We start from the raw sequence: 19646 nt of genomic DNA, 5'->3' as shown, positions 1-19646 counted from the left end.
TTGACTTAAATCTACATGAAAATCTATGGCAAGGATTGAAAATGGTTGTCTAACAACGAACAAACAATTTGACAGATATTGAAGAATTTTGAAAATAATAAAATGGGCAAATATTAGACAATCCAGGTGTGCAAAGCTCTTAAAGACTTGTGAATACTTATGTAAATTATACAAAAATGTTTCACAGTGTCATTATGGGGTAGTGTGTGTAGATGGATGTTTCATTTATTTTTGAATCCAAGCTGTAACAACAAAATGTGGGATAAGTCAAGGAGAATGAATACTTTCTGGAAGGCACTGTACATTGTTTCAAAGTAGCCTAGCCAAAATATGACCATAGAAATTGAGGGAATTATTTTATAAAACACTTAATATGCCATTGAAACTAGCATTTTTCCCATGCCATATTAGTTTTCAAATCAACATTTTATTGTCCAGCAGCCAAAGGCATAATCCTTGTCATATCAGTAAACACTAATTGATGCATCTTTAGGTCTCTCTTAATTTCTAACAGATATTTTCATCTCTGTCACATGAAACCACTCAAGCGTGCGGTGCACTTTTGATAAGTGCGTTCCCGCTAATTGCATGTTGGAACATTCGCCAAGCTTACAGCCATATGTGTATTGTTGAGCTTATAATATGAATTAATAAAACTTTAGCAACATTTGAAGCTCAATGGTCTGATCTGTTGCATCAGCATCATTGATATTTTTTCACATAAACTCAACAGAAAAGAGAAACGGCCCTTTTTCAGGACCCTGTCTTTCAAAGAATTCGTAAAAATCTAAATAACTTCATAGATCTTCATTGTAAAGGGTTTAAACACCATTTCCCATGCTTGTTCAATGAACCATAAACAATTACTGAACATGCACCAGTGGAACTGTAGTTAAGACACTAACAGCTTACAAACAGTAGGCAATTAAGGCCACGGTTATGAAAACTTAGGACACTAAAGAAGCCTTTCTACGGACTCTGAAAAACACCAAAAGAAAGATGCCCAGGGTCCCTGCTCATCTGCGTGAAAGTGCCTTAGGCATGCTGCAAGGAGGCATGAGGACTGCAGATGTGGCCAGGGCAATGAATTGCAATGCCTATACTGTGAGGTCCTCACCAGACATCGCCGACAACAACGTTGCCTATGGGCACAAACCCACCGTCGCTGAACCAGACAGGACTGGCAAAAAGTGCTCTTCACTGACGAGTCGCGGTTGTGTCTCACCAGAGGTGATGGTCAGATTCGCATTTATCGTCAAAGCAATGAGCGTTACACCAAGGCGGGATCGTTTGAGGTGGAGGGTCCATCATGATCTGGGGCGGTGTGTCACAGCATCATCGGACTGAGCTTGTTGTCATTGCAGCTAAGGTCAACTCTGTGCGTTTCAGGGAAGACATCCTCCTCCCTTATGTGGTACCCTTCCCGCAGGGTCATCTTGACATGACCCTCCAGCATGAGCAGTGTGGCTGGTGGCATTGTCGTTCTGTGAGTGATTTCCTGCAAGATAGGAATGTCAGTGGTCTGCCATGGCCAGCGAAGAGCCCGGATCTCAATCTCATTGAGCACGTCTGGGACCTGTTGGTTCAGGGGGTGAGGGCTAGGGCCATTCCCCCCCAGAAATGTCCGGGAAATTGCAGGTGCCTTGGTGGAAGAGTGGGGTAACATCTCACAGCAAGAACTGGCAAATCTGGTGCAGTCCATGAGGAGGAGATGCACTGCGGTACTTAAAGCAGCTGGTGGCCACACCAGATACTGACAGTTACATTTGATTTAGACTCCCCCTTTGTTCAGGGACAGATTATTCAATTTATGTTAGTCACATGTCTGTGGAACTTGTTCAGTTAAGGTCTCAGTAGTTGAATTTAGTTATGTTCATACAAATATTTACACATGTTAAGTTTGCTTAAAATAAACGCAGTTGACAGTGAGAGGATGTTTCTTTATTTGCTGAGTTTATGTGCAGTGGTTGTATGAATTTCAGATCTGCTTCTTCTTGCATCATACAATGATGTAAAAATGGTGTTACAGACCACAAATTATTTTGGGGGACAAGCGACTTGAGCTTTTGGACAATTTAGAAATAAAAAATATTAAAAAGTCCTACTTGTCCAAAGGACAACTGGCTAAAATGTAAAGGCCTGTATAGGGAATATAGAGGGAAGAGGGTGCCATTTAGGACGCAAGCCAGTGAGTGAAGGAGACCCGTTCTGTTCCTACCTCTGTGTCTGCGAGCTGAGAGACCTCCTCCTCCTCTGGGGCTTCCTGTTGCGCTGCCTGCTCCTCCTGCTTTTCTCCACCTCCATAGCTTGGTGAGTAATCATCCGCCTACAACAACAACAAGTAGAGAGATCCAGAGTCAATATTCAAAATAGGCTAAGTGTCATAGATGTATTGTACATTCTACCATCCTATTATGGCTCATATTTACTATCAATGCTAGCAGGATATTAACACTGGCCTGAGATTACAGCCTGTGTGGGTTTAGCCTAACTTTATCCCCATGGAAATGTGAAAGGAATAACGCTTGAACCAAAAATACTGCCGCGTTTCCTTTTAATGAAAATATTAACAGTGAGCATAAAAGGAGAAAACATTGAACTGTTATGGGGGGTTAGAAAGGGGGAGCCTCTTGAATTAACATAACAGTGGGAGAAGGCTTTGTTACCAATTCCTGACGGCATTTGAAATTCTATGAGATGTAAATGTTTGACATGATATACAGAAATGTGGGGGGGAGATAGAAACGACCTCTGGATCAGTGATAGTGAAAATATCATCACGCTAGCTACTGCTTTAATTGCCCACTCTATAAGTTCACGACTCAATGCCAGGAGGAACATCCCACACAGGAAACCCGGGATTCCAGTTATATGATAATTCCGTTAATAATTTTTAAAAAAGCGTTGGCTCGCCAACATGTACTTGATATACCATGTGGTCACAACTCACGTAATTACACTCATTTCAAAACATACTTCCAGTGAGAAGCCACTAGGTGATTCATGACTGTCAAATGAGGTCAGTGTGTAGGTCGCAGGACAGTGTTTGGTGTTCTGCACCATTAACCTGCCAACCCAAAACATAATATTGCAGACAAATACCTGTTGCAGCAGAAGGATAGACGGACACACTGTCCCGAGGGAACAGAAAGGAATTAATCCTTTAAAACTGTTCCACGTGTTACCTCTGAATACCACCGCAAACAGAAGTATTTAAGCCCGGGCAGTTGAGTGACCTTGTAAACATAGTTATTACACACAAATGTGCTCTGCGTACTCACTGGGGTTTTTCAAAGTAAGTATGAAGTAGAACCGTGCAACCCTACTTAGAATATCAAAGGTTTTATCTTCAGTGTGTAAAAAAAAAATGAAAAAAAAGTGAATGCTTCTTTTGTCAGGCATCACACCTTAGGAAATAGGACTATAACAGACGTCACATGGATCTAGTCTTATCTTTTCCCCTCTTCACTCTTGTCTTAGGGGTTTGGGAAATAACTAGAGGAAATCGCATCAATCATTTCATCACACTTCAGGACTGTATGTTGTCCTTAGGAAGGTCAGTAATCTTTCCATCAATGTACGACTTTATCAGAGTCGAGCGCCCGATATAAAAGCCCCCCCGCGTTAACCTCGGCCGATTGGCAGCGCTTCTTCCTCGCACAAAGTGGCCTTAGCCAGACAAATATACAGGGCTCAATGGCACCAGGCGTCACAGCCGACAGACCCCAGAGCATTACCTACCTACTGCCAAACAAGATGTCAACACCATCTTTGTCAACAAAAGGAAAAATCAACTGGCAGAGAGTGATAATGAATCCCCCCCCACACCTTCAACCCCTATCCAACACACATCCCCTTTAGAGTCCCCTGAATATATTTGATACGTGCCCCCTAAAACCTGAGACAGGGAAATAAATTTAAGTTATCGTTTCAAGATGCAATGGAGTAAAATAGAAAGAGGGGAGACGAGGACTCACTTGAAATTCATCGTCTAGAGGCTCATTGATTTGAATGTCTAACACTCCGTCGCCCCCAGCCTGTTCTCCTGAGTATTCCATTTGGCCGTCTGGTATCTCCATGTCATTGGGCAGGCTGTACTCGTCCATGTACTCTCCCCCCTCCTGCTGGCAGCCCCCCTCTATATCGCCTATATCTCCTTTTTCTGGGTAGTCTATGGGGTTCACCTGCTGGTCAAATTCGCAAAGAGTAGCATTGAGGCTAACGCCCTGGCCGCTGAAAGGCAAAAAAACACAATTATAAACAAAGGACACTGTAGCTCAAAAATTGGCACATCAAGTGTCTAAAGACTAAGTATGGAAACGCAAATAGCATGATCAGACAACGTGGATACAATTTACTTACATGTTTTGATCTTCTTCATCGCTTTGTAGAAGGTCATCGTTCAATTCCTCATCTGACACTTCTGAGGGATCCTAAAAAAACAAGAAAAACAAGCCAGAAACGGATCAGTATGTTTTAGCTCATGTTGTTTATTCCTTGCAAGCCCAGGCTTTAAAATGGCAAGGTCGACTATAACACAACTCCCCGAATATCAACCAAAAGTTACATTATGATTGAATGTGCAGGCCTACGCATGTTCAAATCGGATTGCTAATCTAACAGATTAAGTCAATATTTGAATCAATAAAATTGTGAGTTTAAATAAACATGGGGGGGGTCTCCCCCAGTCCAAAAGTATGCTTTATTCCCATGTGGTGAAGGCAATCTGGGCAGGTTAAGATACTTTATTTTGCCCACTGTACTTCCTCCTGGTTCACATCAATAAACGCCCCTGTGTTGGAGCCCCCTGTCAAAAGACTACTGCAAAATCCCACGTCACTGTGAAGTCTATGGGATCTAGGCTATTTCACCAATCCTACAGCTGGTAGGCTACATTAATAACGGCATGCATAATAGGTTAGCATGGCAGAGGCATCTATGAATCACAAACAGAAGCCAGGGAGAGTTCTTTGTCTTACCTTTTTGGCTGTCAGCCAATCCTCCTCCAGCAAATCACTCTCAAGATCACTTTAAGAGAAGAGATCAACCAAGTTAGCCAGATAAAAGGAGCTACGCTGACTCGGTTTACAAAGCTAGGTATTGGTCTACTCTCCACAGATGTCTACAGCTAGACTAGACAAGATTATTTAATGAAGCCTAAATTGTCATTCTCATGAGCAAGGCTGGGCAATAAGCTACATTCTTACACGGCATGTTTACGATAAGCAGATGCCTATGTTCCACAATTTTTACACTAGGCCTGACTCTGCAAGGCCCGTATAGTAGCGATAGAAATGTTGTTCTCATATGCTGCAGTCACTGTATCGTTCCTGGGTCATGTTCAGTTGGTCCCAAACAGGAGAAAGCACTTAAAAATGTACCACCTCAAATACTCTCTTACCAGGTTCTCTCATAAAAACCTACATCATATTCAGATCATAAGCTCATTATAGTCATATTGTTTCTTAGTGTTGTGAAAATTGTTTAGTCTAAATTACAACAGTATCCTTTTTGTATTTAATCGCCAAGCTCCATTCATGAACACACGTTGTGACAAAGTCTCCGCAAGAGAAAGTCTCTGCCTAAAATCTATTTTAGGCCTATGTTTTGTGCATGAGTTATGGGCTTCAAAGTTGGAGTACTACTGTACTAGTATAGCCTAATATCAGAGGACAAGCCCAAAACTGAGTGCAGTAAAGGGAAAAAGCATGCAAACTTGCAAAAAGGTTTAAAACGGTCATGTTACACCTAGCCCTTGATCATGACTCTCAGTTCCATTAAACATAAGAGTCATTGGACGAAGGCGACTTCTGCATGGGGAAGTGTTGTCTAGAGCCCCGACGCTAGTTCTGAATATTAACACCCATCACTTGATGTTCGGTATTGGAAGCATAAGGACCTTATCTTTCATATCTGTTGGAAATCTTTTTTTTTTAAGGTTAAATTGACACACTTTTATAGGGTTAGTGTTCCCACACGGCCATATCTCCATCTTACAAAGCTTGTTTACGGAAAACAGAAGGAAGACAGGAGGCGACCACCTGTGCTAATTAGCTATCTAGGGGCATGGCCTGAGGCCGTCGGCCTATTTTAAAAACATTTGCGGACGTCTAGTAAGGGACCGTATATTTGGAATATGGAGATCCTCATCAATCATACGGGAAATGCCATCGGCGTCCCTTATGTAGGTTAGTGTTCCCACACGGCCATATCTCCATCTTACAAAGCTTGTTTACGGAAAACAGAAGGAAGACAGGAGGCGACCACCTGTGCTAATTAGCTATCTAGCATGTTCCGAACACCTGTGGGTAAGTGTAACTCGGGAAGTGTAGAAGTGTATTTTCGTCGGATGGAGGCACCCATAGCTGTATGGATCTGTGTAAAACTGCTACAGTAAGTGTATATTTCATTTTATTTAAGTATTCTTTCTCGCTGATGAAAGATAAGGGCAGTAACGCAAGCAATGATTATTAATAGTTGAGAATGTCGCAGGAGTGGATGGCTGCCGTTTTACGGGCTACTAACCAAGTGTGCTATTTTTTTAAACTTGTTTTGTACATATCGTTGCTGCTACCATCTCGTATGACCGAAAATAACTTCTGGACATCAGAACAGCGATTACTCACCTCGAACTGGACAAAGATTTTTATTTAACGAGTCCAAAGCGAAGGAAATACTGCTTTCCTCAGGAACAGGCCCAAATCTCTGTGATTTGTGAGAAGAAAAGACATAGAAAAAGAGAGCGGAGGTTGGGCTGCCTTCTAAGAATTCGTAGGCGAGTGAGTAAACCCCCACTACCATCCGTTATATTGGCCAACATGCAATCATTGGAAAACAAAATGGATGATAAACGATCAAGATGATCCTAACAATTTCACAGAGTCGTGGCTGAACGACAACACGGATAACAGAGCTGGCGGGATTTTCCAACCATTGGCAGGACAGAGAAGCTACGTCTTGTAAGATTGTGTATTCGTCAATAACAGCTGGTGTGCGATGTCTAATATTAAAGTCTCGAGGTAATGCTCGCCTGAGGTAGAGTATCTTATGTAAGCTGTAGACCACACTATCTACCAAGAAAGTTCAAATCTATATTATTCGTAGCCGTCTATTTACCACCACAAACCGAAGCTGGCACAAAGACCGCACTCAACAGGCTGTGTAAGGCCATAAGCAAACAAGAGAATGCTCATCCATAAGTGGTGCTTCTACTGGCCGGGGACCTTAATGCAGACAAACTTAAATCCGTTTAACCTCATTTCTACCAGCATATGTGCAACCAGAGGGAGAAAAGAAAAACTCTAGACCACCTTTACTCCACACACAGAGGCAGATACAAAGCTCTCCCTTGCCCTCCATTTGGCAAATCTGACAATAATTATATCCTCCTGATTCCTGCTTACAAGCAAAAACTAAAGCAGGAAGTGCCAGTGACTCGCTCAATACGAAAGTGGTCAGATAGTCCTGTGACGCGGATTCAGTACTCTTTTGCTAGCACAGACTAGAATAGGTTCCAGGATTCATCCAATGGCATTGAGGAGTATACCACCACAATAATCGGCTTCATCAATAAGTGCATCGACAACGTCGTCCCCACAGTGACCGTGTGTACATATCCCAACCAGAAGCCATGGATTAGAGGCAACATCCACATCGAGCTAAAAGCTAGAGCAGACGCTTTCAAGGAGTGGGACACTAATCCGGACGCCTATGAGAAATCCAGCCATGCCCTCAGACGAACCATCAAACAGGCAAAGCGTCAATAAGATTGAATCCTACTACACCGGCTCTGACGATCGTCAGATGAGGCAGTGCTTGAAAACTATTACGGACTACAAAGGTAAACCCAGTCGCGAGCTGCCCAGTGACGCGAGCCTACCAGATGAGCTAAATGCCTTTATGCTCGCTTCGAGGCAAGCAACACTGAAACATGCATGAGAGCACCAGCTGTTCCGGGCGGCTGTATGATAACACTCTCTGCAGCTGATGTGAGCGAGACCTTTAAACAGGTCAACATTCACAAAGCAGCGGGGCCAGATGGTTCTTCCTGCTTTAGTTTACCAGGACGTGTACTCAAAGCATGCGTGGACCAACTGGCAAGTGTCTTAACTGCCATTTTCAACCACTCCATGGCCGAGTTTATAATACCTACATGTTTCAAGCAGACTACCATAGTCTGTGCACAAGGAAGCAAAGGTAACCTGCCTAAATGATTACCGCCCCGTAGCACCCACATCGGTAGCCATGAAGTGCTTTGAAAGGCTAGTCATGGCTCACAACGACATCATCTCAGATACCCTAGACCCACTCCAAATTACATACCACCCCAACAGATGACGCAATCTCAATCGCACTCCACACTGCCTTTTCCCACCTGGACAACAGGAAAACCTACGTGAGAATGCTGTTCATTGACTACAGCTCAACACCATAGGTGCCCACAAAGCTCATCACTAAGCTAAGGAACATGGAACTAAATACCTCCCTCCGCAACTGGATCCTGGACTTCCAGACAGGCCACCACCAGGTGGTAAGGGTAGGCAACAACACGTCTGCAACACTGATCCGCAACACTGGGGCCACTCTGGGGTGCGTGCTTAGTCCCCTCCTGTACTCCCTTTTCACCCACAACTGCATGGCCAAACACGACTCAAACACCATCATTAAGTTTGCTGACACAACAGCGTTAGGCCTGATTACCAACAACGAAGAGACAGCCTATAGGGAGGTCAGTGTGATGCCAGGACAACAACCTGTCCCTCAATGTGAACAAGACAAAGGAGCTGATCGTGGACTACAGAAAAAGGGGGACCGAGCAGGCTCCCATTGACATTAACGGGGCTGTAGTGGATGGGGTCGAGAGTTTCAAGTTCCTTGGTGTCCACATCACCGATGAACGATCACGGTCCAGACACATCAAGACAGTCATGAACAACAGGGCTTTTCAGTCTCCCTCAGGAGATGGAAAAGATTTGGCATGGATCCCCTGATCATCCATAAGTTCTACAGCTGCACCATCGAGAGCATCCTGACCGGTTGCAGCATTGCCTGGTATGGCAACTGCTGAGCAACTGACCGTAAGACACTACAGAGGGTAGTGCCTACGGCCCAGTACATCACTGGGGCCAAGCTTCCTGCCATCCAGGACCTATATACTAGGCGGTGTCAGAGGAAAGCCCCAAAAATTGTGAAAGACTCCAGTCACCCAAGTCTTAGACTGTTCTCTCTGCTACCACACGGCAGGAGGTACCGGAGCGCCAAGTCTAGGACCAAAAGGTTCCTTGACAGCTTCTTCTCCCAAGCCATAAGACTGCTTTACAACTAATTAAATGGCCACCCGGGACTATTTACATTGACCCCCCCCCCCCCCCATCTGTTTTTACATTGCTGCTACTCACTGTTTATTATCTATGCATAGTCACTTTACCCCTACCTACACATACAAATTACCTCGACTAACCTGTACCCCCGCATATTGACTCGGTACCGGTACCCCCTGTATATAGCCTTGTTATTTTGTGTTACTTTAGATTATTTGGTAAATATTTTCTTAACTCTTTCTTGAACTGCATTGTTGGTTAAGGGCTTGTAAGTAAGTATTTCACCTGTTGTATTTGGAGCATGTGACAAATAAAGTTTGATTTGATGTTTCTAAATGTTAAAACACAGTGTCGGGATTGTAGTTCCCATGAGACAGTCATGGGCGAAGTGAATGGCTGAGAACTGTTAGGAGGAGGCAGAATGCTGCCTAGAGTTTGAGAGCCACAGTATGTTACAACAAGCAGCTGAGATACCTGTCTAAATCATCTTCGCCTCTCCTCCTGCGTGATCTCTCAGCACCTGGCTTGTCATAATCTTCAAAGTCATCATCTGAAAACAAAAAGACAAGGCTCTGTTAACTTGTTTGATGGCAGGGTCTACAACCCCAGTCCTTGAGGGCCACAAACATTGCACATATTTGCTTTCTAACTGGCAAATGATGATGATGACGATGATGAGGGAAACCAGATGTGAAAACTCGGGCAAATCCATTAGAAAAACGAAATACCGCAATTGACAACCCCTGCTGTTTCAATGAATGAATGGTCAACTAGCTATAACAGTTTACTAAGCAATAATTGTTTAGTGCTTTTAATGATATTTAGGCTGTTTTAGATAGTTCAAAGCAATGAAAATGTAGCAACAATCTAACGTTATCCAATGCAACGTTAGTTAGCGAACGGTAGCTAACTGTGGCCTTTCCCACTCGGTTGTTGGCTAAAATGATCAGCACACTAGACAACACGGTAACATGCATAGTAAAACTTTGGAACTAAATACAACACCGAATGAACTTGTATCGTGATGCCTATAGTGTTTATGGATTAATTATCATAGCTAGCTACATTTTAGGCCTATCTCGTCTGGCTAGCAAACCAAACGTGTTAGCTAGAAAGCCAAAACTCTACCGAAATAATTGTAGTAACCATACCTCCGGGGCTGTCCGCCATCACGCAAGCCGGTTTCCTCAGTGTAGGCGAAATTCTATATAATTGAAGAATACATTGAAATGTTTACTCCTTCGTGTTTAAATCAAGCTAACGTTGTTTACAACAATCGGCAGAGAATCTGAACATAACCATTACAGAGTGAATATGTTCTGATGCATTCTGGGATAGAATCATGTCCTTCCTAAGCCCTGATCCGAAGAAAGTTTATTTTGCCTACTACATATCCATTTAATATTTGTGTGTAGGATAAACTGATCCTAGATCGTTTGGTTAACCTATGCACTTCATGAGACCCAATAAGTATGCACGATATCTAATTACATTAATACATAATGAATGAAACTGTAAAAGTATACATATTTTCTTAACTAGAGTAGGAGATACTGAAACATGAAATATAGTCTACAATACACTAGCTATACAATATCAGTAATTTGGGTAACGTGTGGTAACTAGCCCCCCTAACAACAATGTCCAATTACTGACACAAAAAATAAAAGTTTGGAAAAAAAATTGGTATGTGTATGATGGTAATGCTTAGGCAAACAAACTATGAATTGAAATTAGTGGCTACAGTTTACACTTTTTAAACTTTTTAACAAAATGGCATTGCACATCTCACTATTAACATTCTCACTAAGATGAGATTTTGTTGTAAAGTCCCTCTTCTAATTTCCGCACCAAATCATGTCCAAATCATCCTAAAGTAGCATGATTTGGAAAATGCTGATTTAGGATTCATTGATTTGCATTGGATTGCTGGGGGGGACAAGTTTCCCCATGTTACTGCTTTATAACAATTGTTATCTCTAAACAACTGTATTATATATCTTCAGGCTCCCCTAATGGTATATACAGTTGAAATCGGAAGTTTACATACACTTAGGTTGGAGTCATTAAAACTCGTTTTTAAACCACTCCACAAATTTCTTGTTAACAAACTATAGTTTTGGCAAGTCGGTTAGGACATCTACTTTATGCATGACACAAGTATTTTTCCAACAATTGTTTACAGTTTACAGACAGATTATTTAATGTATAATTCATTGTATCACAATTCCAGTGGGTCAGAAGTTTACATACACTAAGTTGACTGTGCCTTTAAACAGCTTGGAAAATTCCAGAAAATGATGTCATGGTTTTAGAAGCTTCTGATAGGCTAATTGACATCCTCTGAGTCAATTGGAGGTGTGGATGTATTTCAAGGCCTACCTTCAAACTCAGTGCCTCTTTGCTTGACATCATGGGAAAATCAAAAGAAATCCAAGACCTCAGAAAAAACACTGTAGACCTCCACAAGTCTGGTTCATCCTTGGGAGCAATTTACAAATGCCTGAAGGTACCATGTTCATCTGTACAAACAATAGTACGCAAGTATAAACACCATGGGACCATGCAGCCGTCATACCGCTCAGGAAGGAGATGCGTTCTGTCACCTAGAGATGAACGTATTTTGCTGCAAAAAGTGCAAATCACTCCCAGAACAACAGCAAAGGACCTTGTGAAGATGCTGGAGGAAACAGGTACAAAAGTATCTATATCCACAGTAAAACGAGTCGTATATCGACATAACCTGAAAGGCCGCTCAGCAAGGAAGAAGCCACTGCTCCAAAACTGCCATAAAAAAAGCCAGACTACGGTTTGCAACTGCACATGGGGACAAAGATTGTACATTTTGGAGAAATGTCCTCTGGTCTGATGAAACAAAAATAGAACTGTTTGGCCATAATGACCATTGATATGGTAGGAGGAAACAGGGGGAGGCTTGCAAGTCGAAGAATACCATCCCAACCGTGAAGCACGGGGTGGCAGCATCATGTTGTCGGGGGGCTTTGCTGCAGGATGGATTGGTGAGCTTCACAAAATTGATGGCATCATGAGGTAGGACAATTATGTGGATATATTGAAGCAACATCTCAAGACATCAGTCAGGAAGTTAAAGCTTGGTCGCATATGGGTCTTCCAAATGGACAATGACCCCAAGCATACTTCCAAAATTGTGGCAAAATAACTTAAGGACAACAAAGTCAAGGTATTGGAATGGCCATCACAAAACCCTGACCTCAATCCTATATGAAATGTGTGGGCAGAACTGAAAAAGCATGTGCGAGCAAGGAGGCCTTACAAACCTGACTCAGTTACACCAGCTATGTCAGGAGGAATGGGCCAAAATTCACCCAACTTATTGTGGGAAGCTTGTGTAAGGCTACCTGAAATGTTTGACTCAAGTTTAACAATTGAAAGGCAATGCTACCAAATACTGATTGAGTGTATGTAAACTTCTGACCCACTGGGAATGTGATGAAAGAAATAAAAGCTGAAATAAATCATTCTCTGTACTATTATTCTGAAATTTCTCATTCTTAAAATAAAGGTGGCGATTCTAACTGACCTAAGACAGGGAATTTTTACTAGGATTAAATGTCAGGAATTGTGAAGGATTGAGTTTAAATGTATTTGGCTAAGGTGTATGTAAACTTCTGACTTCAATTGTTTAAACAATGTTTATAGATCTAACTTAATTATATTAAGTATATCACTTTTTCTAAATTACAAAATATTAGATCAATTTACCTCAGAAGGGGGGGAGGAACAGTTGCTATGGGGGGCTGTTTACCCCACCTTACTTTACTAACCCAATTACCCATTCTTCAAAAATATTGTTTTTCTAGCAAAGATATGGCACCTTTCAGTTTTCCAACATACATATTGAATTTTTTTTTTTCAATGCTATAAGGTGTCACTATTGCTTGGTTGCATTATTGTGATGGATTAATATGCTTTCTCGTCAAAATCATGTAGTAGCACCATCGCTCTTGTCTTATTTTCTGTATCAAGCTTAGTGCTGCGCTGCATTGAAGCATCGCATCAATTTAATTTGTGGTCTGACTGCATCGAGACTTCCTCTGGGATTGTGATTTGGATAGGAAACAGACAATGTTTATCAGTCTCACTGGCAGCTATAGGAATTAAGAGAGGGGAAATGTCACAGAAATGATTTGAGGATAATGGGTTTTGTCACAATGATGCTGGAGTGGAATTGTGAATAAAACATGAAGTATCCTTGAAACAAAGGACTCAGTCCCTTGGGAATAACTTGAGGCTATCAATCACTCTCAGATCCAAATAATTTAGTACAGTAACTGACTGGTGTAAACATGACCAATGTAAATAGATTGTATTTTACTTGATGTCTCTAGATAAACACATGCAATTTACATTGAGGTCTTGTCATTTTGCAATTCCAGAAATGGAGTTAATCTTATTGTAGTGATTCAAGTCCATCCTTAGATTTTTTTTATTTTTTTTGGACCAAAGCCTTGTTCAGTTAACGTTACAAAGGTTTCCATTCTAAATTCTGGGGTCTATTAAGCTCTGAAGAAGGAATCCAAGTAGTTGTCTGTCTGACTCTTCAGCCAGACTTTGTAGCTGGGTCGTTTCACCAATTTAGTGCCTTTTGAGAAGTGTAACTTGGTCCATTTTGGGGGGGGGGGGGGGGGGGGGGTTCACCTAGTTAGTCATAAAGAGCACATGTTCATCTTAATAAAAAAACAAGTTTTCCCATCTCAAGAAGTTAAGTAAAAACATGACTATAGTAAGTGCCTATTAAGTGCCAAATAATGCAACAGGGTTGACTTATCAAGGTTGACCGCAACAGGGTCCATGATTTCCTCTTAAATCAGCCATAAATCCCCTTGTGACAGGGGGAATGGAAGTTTGTTGTGTGCAACAGGGAGTGGCAATTGAATGCAAGCTTCACGATTTGTTTCACTGTTAAACATTTCTAGCCTGTCTATCTATGGGTAACAAGGTTGACATGTTGTGCTTGTCCCACTCGGTATTCCACCACAAGCACCAGGAAATTGCCAAAATGAATAAAATCAGATCACTTGCCTTTATTAGACTGTGATTTGACTATTAATGTTCAATGTTTCTTTTGAAAAATATATTTAAAAAGGAATCATTTCACCATTTTCACCACCAATCAAGAGTTCAGTTCACCTAACAGGGTTGACCTTAACAAAATTACTAGGGCTTTACAATGATGGTGAAAACTTAGAAAATCTGGGGTTAAGTTGTTTAAAATTTTCCTTGAATTGACAGAGGGTGCACAGAGGGACATGTCAAAATAATACATTTTGGCACTTTAGCAAAACTTTTTTCAAATTAAAAACATGAATAAATATAAAAATTATATTTATTGAATTATACACGTGGTCTTTATTAAAGGGCACTTCATTTAATATATCATGTTTTTAAAATGCAATGTTGGTGCACAATTTCTACTTAAAATATCAAAGAGATGCAAAAGTCACTATTTTCGTGGAATGACCCAGCTACTGCTAAAGTCTAACCCCCAAATTCCTCTAGGGCTGACAAACGTCAACAAAGACCCCTAGAGACACCAAAGAGAGGTGAGCAGTGAAGTGAAGCCTCATTGTATTGGCTTATTATGGGGTCCCGCAGTGAGGAAGAGGCCATTTTGTAGCACCACAAGGTCAATATCTGAAAGCCAGAGCGATGGAGGGGATCAGCCGTGAGATTTTTAATTTGAGAAGGCGTAAAGGGACTTTCCTGGTGAAAGACAGTCTGTGAATTATAATGGACTGTGGGGATTGGGAGGATAAGATGTTGAGCTGGTGAATGTTTTCCTGCTTTCGTGTGGAGTGGTGTATTGATAAAGCATACAGCCTTTTCCCTATTTCTCCATGACTGTCAATGGCCTCCCTTAGCATGGCATGTCATTTATTTTGGTGTTTGGCAGGTAGGCTTACCTTCTGACACACATTTTTTAAAAACTATATCTCACCAAAAGTGTCTGTAAATAAAGACAAGCCTTTATGCATGCAAGTACAAAAGGAAATCCTCAAGCAGTGAATAATTAAACCCTTGGGGCTTGTCAAGGATACTCCAAATGTGTGTCCAATGTCCAGTGTACAATGAACACAGAACAACATTAGCTATCAGTACTAACATGTAACCAATTATGTTAAAGGCACAACTGTAAAAACATGAATTGAAAAGATTATAGATGAGATATGTTTCAGAAAATAAGACAATTATCTTGCACAACATACATTTTACACACAAAACAACCATGTCATCATAACTAATAAGTACTTTAATCATGATCAACGTTAATGCTGTGCATATTAATATTCATAATGGGGATACCATCTTAAGAAATATTAACAACTGAACACAGCTGCTTTTAAGATGCTGCGTGATGTTTTTCTCCACTAACTAAATGCTGAGAGGTTGTATACACTCATCCCTCGATCCTGATTGTCTTTCCCAAGAATTTGGGGTTATTTCCAATAGCAAGTGCCGAAGGGAGCTGTCACATTCTATTACGGCGCCCTGAATGATTCTGTGCCCTTTTCCAAATCCAGCGGTTTTCCATAACAATGCGAGGGTGCAAAGCTAAAGGCGACAATAATTTATCATTTTCAGTTAACGGAGAAAAGTTCTTCCCACAACAAATCTGTCAATTTGCCTTGTGTAGATTCACTTGACAAAGCCTCAACCTCGTCTTCTTTGTTTTTGTGTGTAAGCCATTTGAATGTGCAAATAATGAATTATTATTACAACAATGCAAACTATCCCGAGAAAGCCCTATAGCATTGCAACGAAACATGTACAGTGCCAGTCAAAAGTTTGAACACACTCGTTCAAGGGTTTTTCTTTATTTTGACTATTTTCTACTTTATAGAATAATAGTGAAGACATCAACACTGTGGAATAACACATGTAGAGAATCATGTAGTAACCAAAAAAAGTGTAAACAAATCTAAATATATTTGAGATTCAAAGGCAGAAGTGACTCTGGGTCTTCCTTTCCTGTGGCGGTCCTTATGAGTGCCAGTTTCATCATAGCGCCTGATGGTTTTTGCGACCGCACTTGAAGAAACTTTCAAAGTTATTGAAATGTCCCGCATTGACTGACCTTAATGTCTTAAATTAATGATGGACTGACATTGCTCTTTGCTTATTTGAGCTGTTCTTGCCATAATATGGACTTGGTCTTTTACCAAATGTGGCTATATTCTGTATACTACCCCTACCTTGTCACAACACAATTGATTGGCTCAAACCCATTAAGAAGGAAAGAAATTCCACAAATTAACTTTCAACAAGACACACCTGTTAATTGAAATGCATTCCAGGTGACTACCTCCTGAAGCTAGTTGAGAGAATGCCAAGAGTGTGCAAAGCTGTCATCAAGGCAAAGAGTCTCTATGAAGAATCTCAAATATAAAATATATTTTGATTTGTTTAACACTTTCTTGGTTACTACATAATTCCATATGTGTTATTTCATAGTTTTGACGGCTTCACTATTATTCTACAATGTAGACAATACTAAAAATAAAGAAAAACCCTTCAATGAGTAGGTGTGTCCAAACTTTTGACTGGTACTGTACATGAAATGATCTATATAACAGAGCATTTCTACTTGTGCATGTTGTGATATTATCAGAAACACTTCGGAGTGTGAAATAACACACACATAAGACCTTTAAAATCCAAAGGATATAGTATCCAGCCTATACACTGTCTACTCTGATCCCCTGAAAATGACAATCAACTTGTAATGTAGGCCTACGTGTGACAGGATATAAACCTTAGTTTTGGTCCTTGTTTCCCAGGGAACCATGAGTAGTGGTGAACATGTAAAAATGTATAAAAGCACCCAAAAGATGGTAGCTAAATGAAGATGTCTTACTCAGGTCATTTACCATTGGGAGGGGATTGGAGGGGAGGGGGGGGGGGTGTAAGTGCTGGTCTGCCTGACAGGGTGGCTCTCCCATAGGCACCAATGTAATAGCAGCTGGATCTGGTCTGCTTAATTCATTTTTATTGTTCAAGAAAAAATGAAGTGGGACGTCTAGCTTCCTCTCCTTCTCTGTCACCCCCTTCTGTCTCTGGCACCCCTTAAAGTTATGGCACTGCAATAATCTATTTTGTTTTCAGTTGGTTTCATGTGATTGGAGTATCAAAAACATTGTTTTTGGTCAATTGTGAACTCGGTAACAGCTTCTAAAGTCTGTGAAAACACTATAGTATTGTGGGAAGCGAGTGAGCCATCCAGTGAAAGTAACAGAGACTCCAGTGAAAGTAAAAGACATTTGTCTTTTGCTATGAACCTGTTTCAAACAAGCAAACCTAAGCATTTATACTTAATAAATAAACATCGGTTGTTTACCTTACAGAAAAAACACACCAACTTCACATGTGATTACATGTGATCTTATGTGAAGAGAATGTGATAACATGCGGCAACATGTAAAAGCAACACGTGATAGCATGAAAGTACGCAGGTGAAAACATAATCTCATGTGAAATAAATGTGGTGACACCGGAATGCAAGATTTCTGTGATACCGTTCAATTACACATTTGAGCACATGGGAAAACATTATCTCAATCTGAAATAAATGTGACAGCGTGGGGATGCAACATTTCAACAGTTTTTCACACGTGAAAAAGGACTTCCAGACGGGAGTTCGATTTTCACGTGTTGGTTTTTCAGCAAAAACATGTTATTCTCTTTATCTATCTATTTATTTATCTATCCTATGTATCTATCCAGTAATAACTTTATTTTAACAGCTTTATTAGTTAATTAAGAAATTTATGTATGGTTGAAGTAAGGGATAAACACTTGGGATAAAATAAAGTCGTTTAATTTATTTTAAACTTCAACAATGCCTCCTTGTCGTTTGTACTCTATTATTACAGTTGGCACATACTGTGGTATTCTAGTAGGAGAGTGTATAAAAGTGTACTAGGCTAGTCTGAGTATAGTTATTTGAGAAGAAATATGTGATCTATCTGTCCCACAATCCAAAGTAATAAGGTTGATAAACTACACTATCAAAGTAATAAGGTTGATAAACTACACTATCAAAGTAATAAGACCAATTATTTTACTACATTTAAGTTTGACTATATTTAACTGCTTGGCTTAAATACAACATTTTAAACTTCTTCCACTACCCCAAGAATATGTGTTACGAGTTAAAGCAAGTTCCACCAATTTTTCTTCATGGTCAATTACCATATAGGGTCAAGATGTCCTGGGACGCACTCTATTGGGATTGTCAAGAATAAAAATGTTACATTTCATGATAAACTGTAGCCTCTGTGAATGGATGTTACAGAATTGATAACTGTCTGTCTGCTGGCATTTTGCTCAGTTATTGCATGTAAAATGTGCATTACATACATTCAAATAATTACTTAAATTGTGCATTAATTCAGTTGAGGATTCATCCAGAATAGGTGCGCTACACTAACATATCCACAATGCACTTTATTGCACAATAGATGGGCTAGTCAAGTGTTTTGAGAGTTCTCCCAATTCTATTTTCAAGTTCAAGCTTGACACAGTTTAACGTAGCCCAGCCAAATGATTCATTTCAACCCCAGCATGCGAGCACGAGGGTTATCATTACGGCCTTTGTCATTGGATGCCAGGTTCAGATTCACAATGCCATTGGCTCTTTGGCTGTCAGTCTGAAGTGTTGCTCATTTTTTTGCGCGGGTCGTGCACGCGCAACACAGACAGGCACGTAACTGTTTTGAGACTGTCTGGAGTCTGTCTGAAACTGAACAAATTGGAGATGGAGTTTTAAGTCTCCATCTAAATTGATAAGAAATAATGAATTCAATATGGGAATTTACAATCACTGAACAACGCTAGCGATTGAATTACCGCGCAATATAAATCAATATTTAGGCTGACGCTTTGAAAGTTTTTTCAATGTTTATCATCAGACAATTCATTATTTACAGGTAAGACAAACAACCGTCTGTAGAGCGTGATATATTATTTTTTTATACAAGCTTACTAAATAAATGCTATCGTTCATTGCTGTTAAAATTAACATGTTATGATATAGAAGGGGAAATGTGTTTTTATGCAAAAAAATAATCAACAGACATCACATGCTGTTAAATTGACTTCATTGCTGTATATAACGCATTCCTTATGTGATGTGAATTATGCACAGCCAAACAGACAACAGCATTGTTGCTTTTGAGGAAATATGCATCCCTCATTCTTCGTCCTGTTGCCTACTTTGTGAAGATGCGCAGGTGACGCACCTTTGCTCACGTGAATACCTATTAACCATTTGAGCACCTCACAAGA

At 40.6% G+C, this 19646-nt stretch overlaps 1 protein-coding gene across 21 annotated transcripts in view; it reads right to left on the bottom strand.

Annotated features, from left to right (window-relative positions):
* The window catches only part of rbm33a (RNA binding motif protein 33a), a 45947-nt gene extending 35258 nt beyond the window's left edge, over positions 1-10689 (bottom strand). For 11 of the 21 annotated variants that reach the window (XM_021563024.3, XM_021563030.3, XM_021563028.3 and 8 more), the window contains exons 1-6: positions 10472-10688; positions 9795-9870; positions 4980-5028; positions 4363-4433; positions 3978-4233; positions 2219-2326 (exon numbers count right to left, since the gene is read on the bottom strand). In XM_021563024.3, the coding sequence (XP_021418699.2) occupies positions 2219-2326; positions 3978-4233; positions 4363-4433; positions 4980-5028; positions 9795-9870; positions 10472-10490 (579 nt within the window). In that variant the 5' untranslated portion in view covers positions 10491-10688. Of the gene's footprint in view, positions 1-2218; positions 2327-3977; positions 4234-4362; positions 4434-4979; positions 5029-6626; positions 6706-9794; positions 9871-10471 lie in introns of those variants that run through there. The other 10 variants (XM_090199898.1, XM_090199900.1, XM_090199901.1 and 7 more) reach the window with 7 other exon arrangements.
* Positions 10690-19646: the final 8957 nt, after the last annotated feature.

The sequence above is a fragment of the Oncorhynchus mykiss genome, chromosome 15, assembly GCF_057628025.1.
Source record: "Oncorhynchus mykiss isolate SJ-2025 chromosome 15, ASM5762802v1, whole genome shotgun sequence".
Taxonomy (NCBI): Eukaryota; Metazoa; Chordata; class Actinopteri; order Salmoniformes; family Salmonidae; genus Oncorhynchus; species Oncorhynchus mykiss.
The sequence above is the reverse complement of the archived record's forward strand: the minus strand, read 5'-3'. Positions and strand labels throughout refer to the sequence as shown.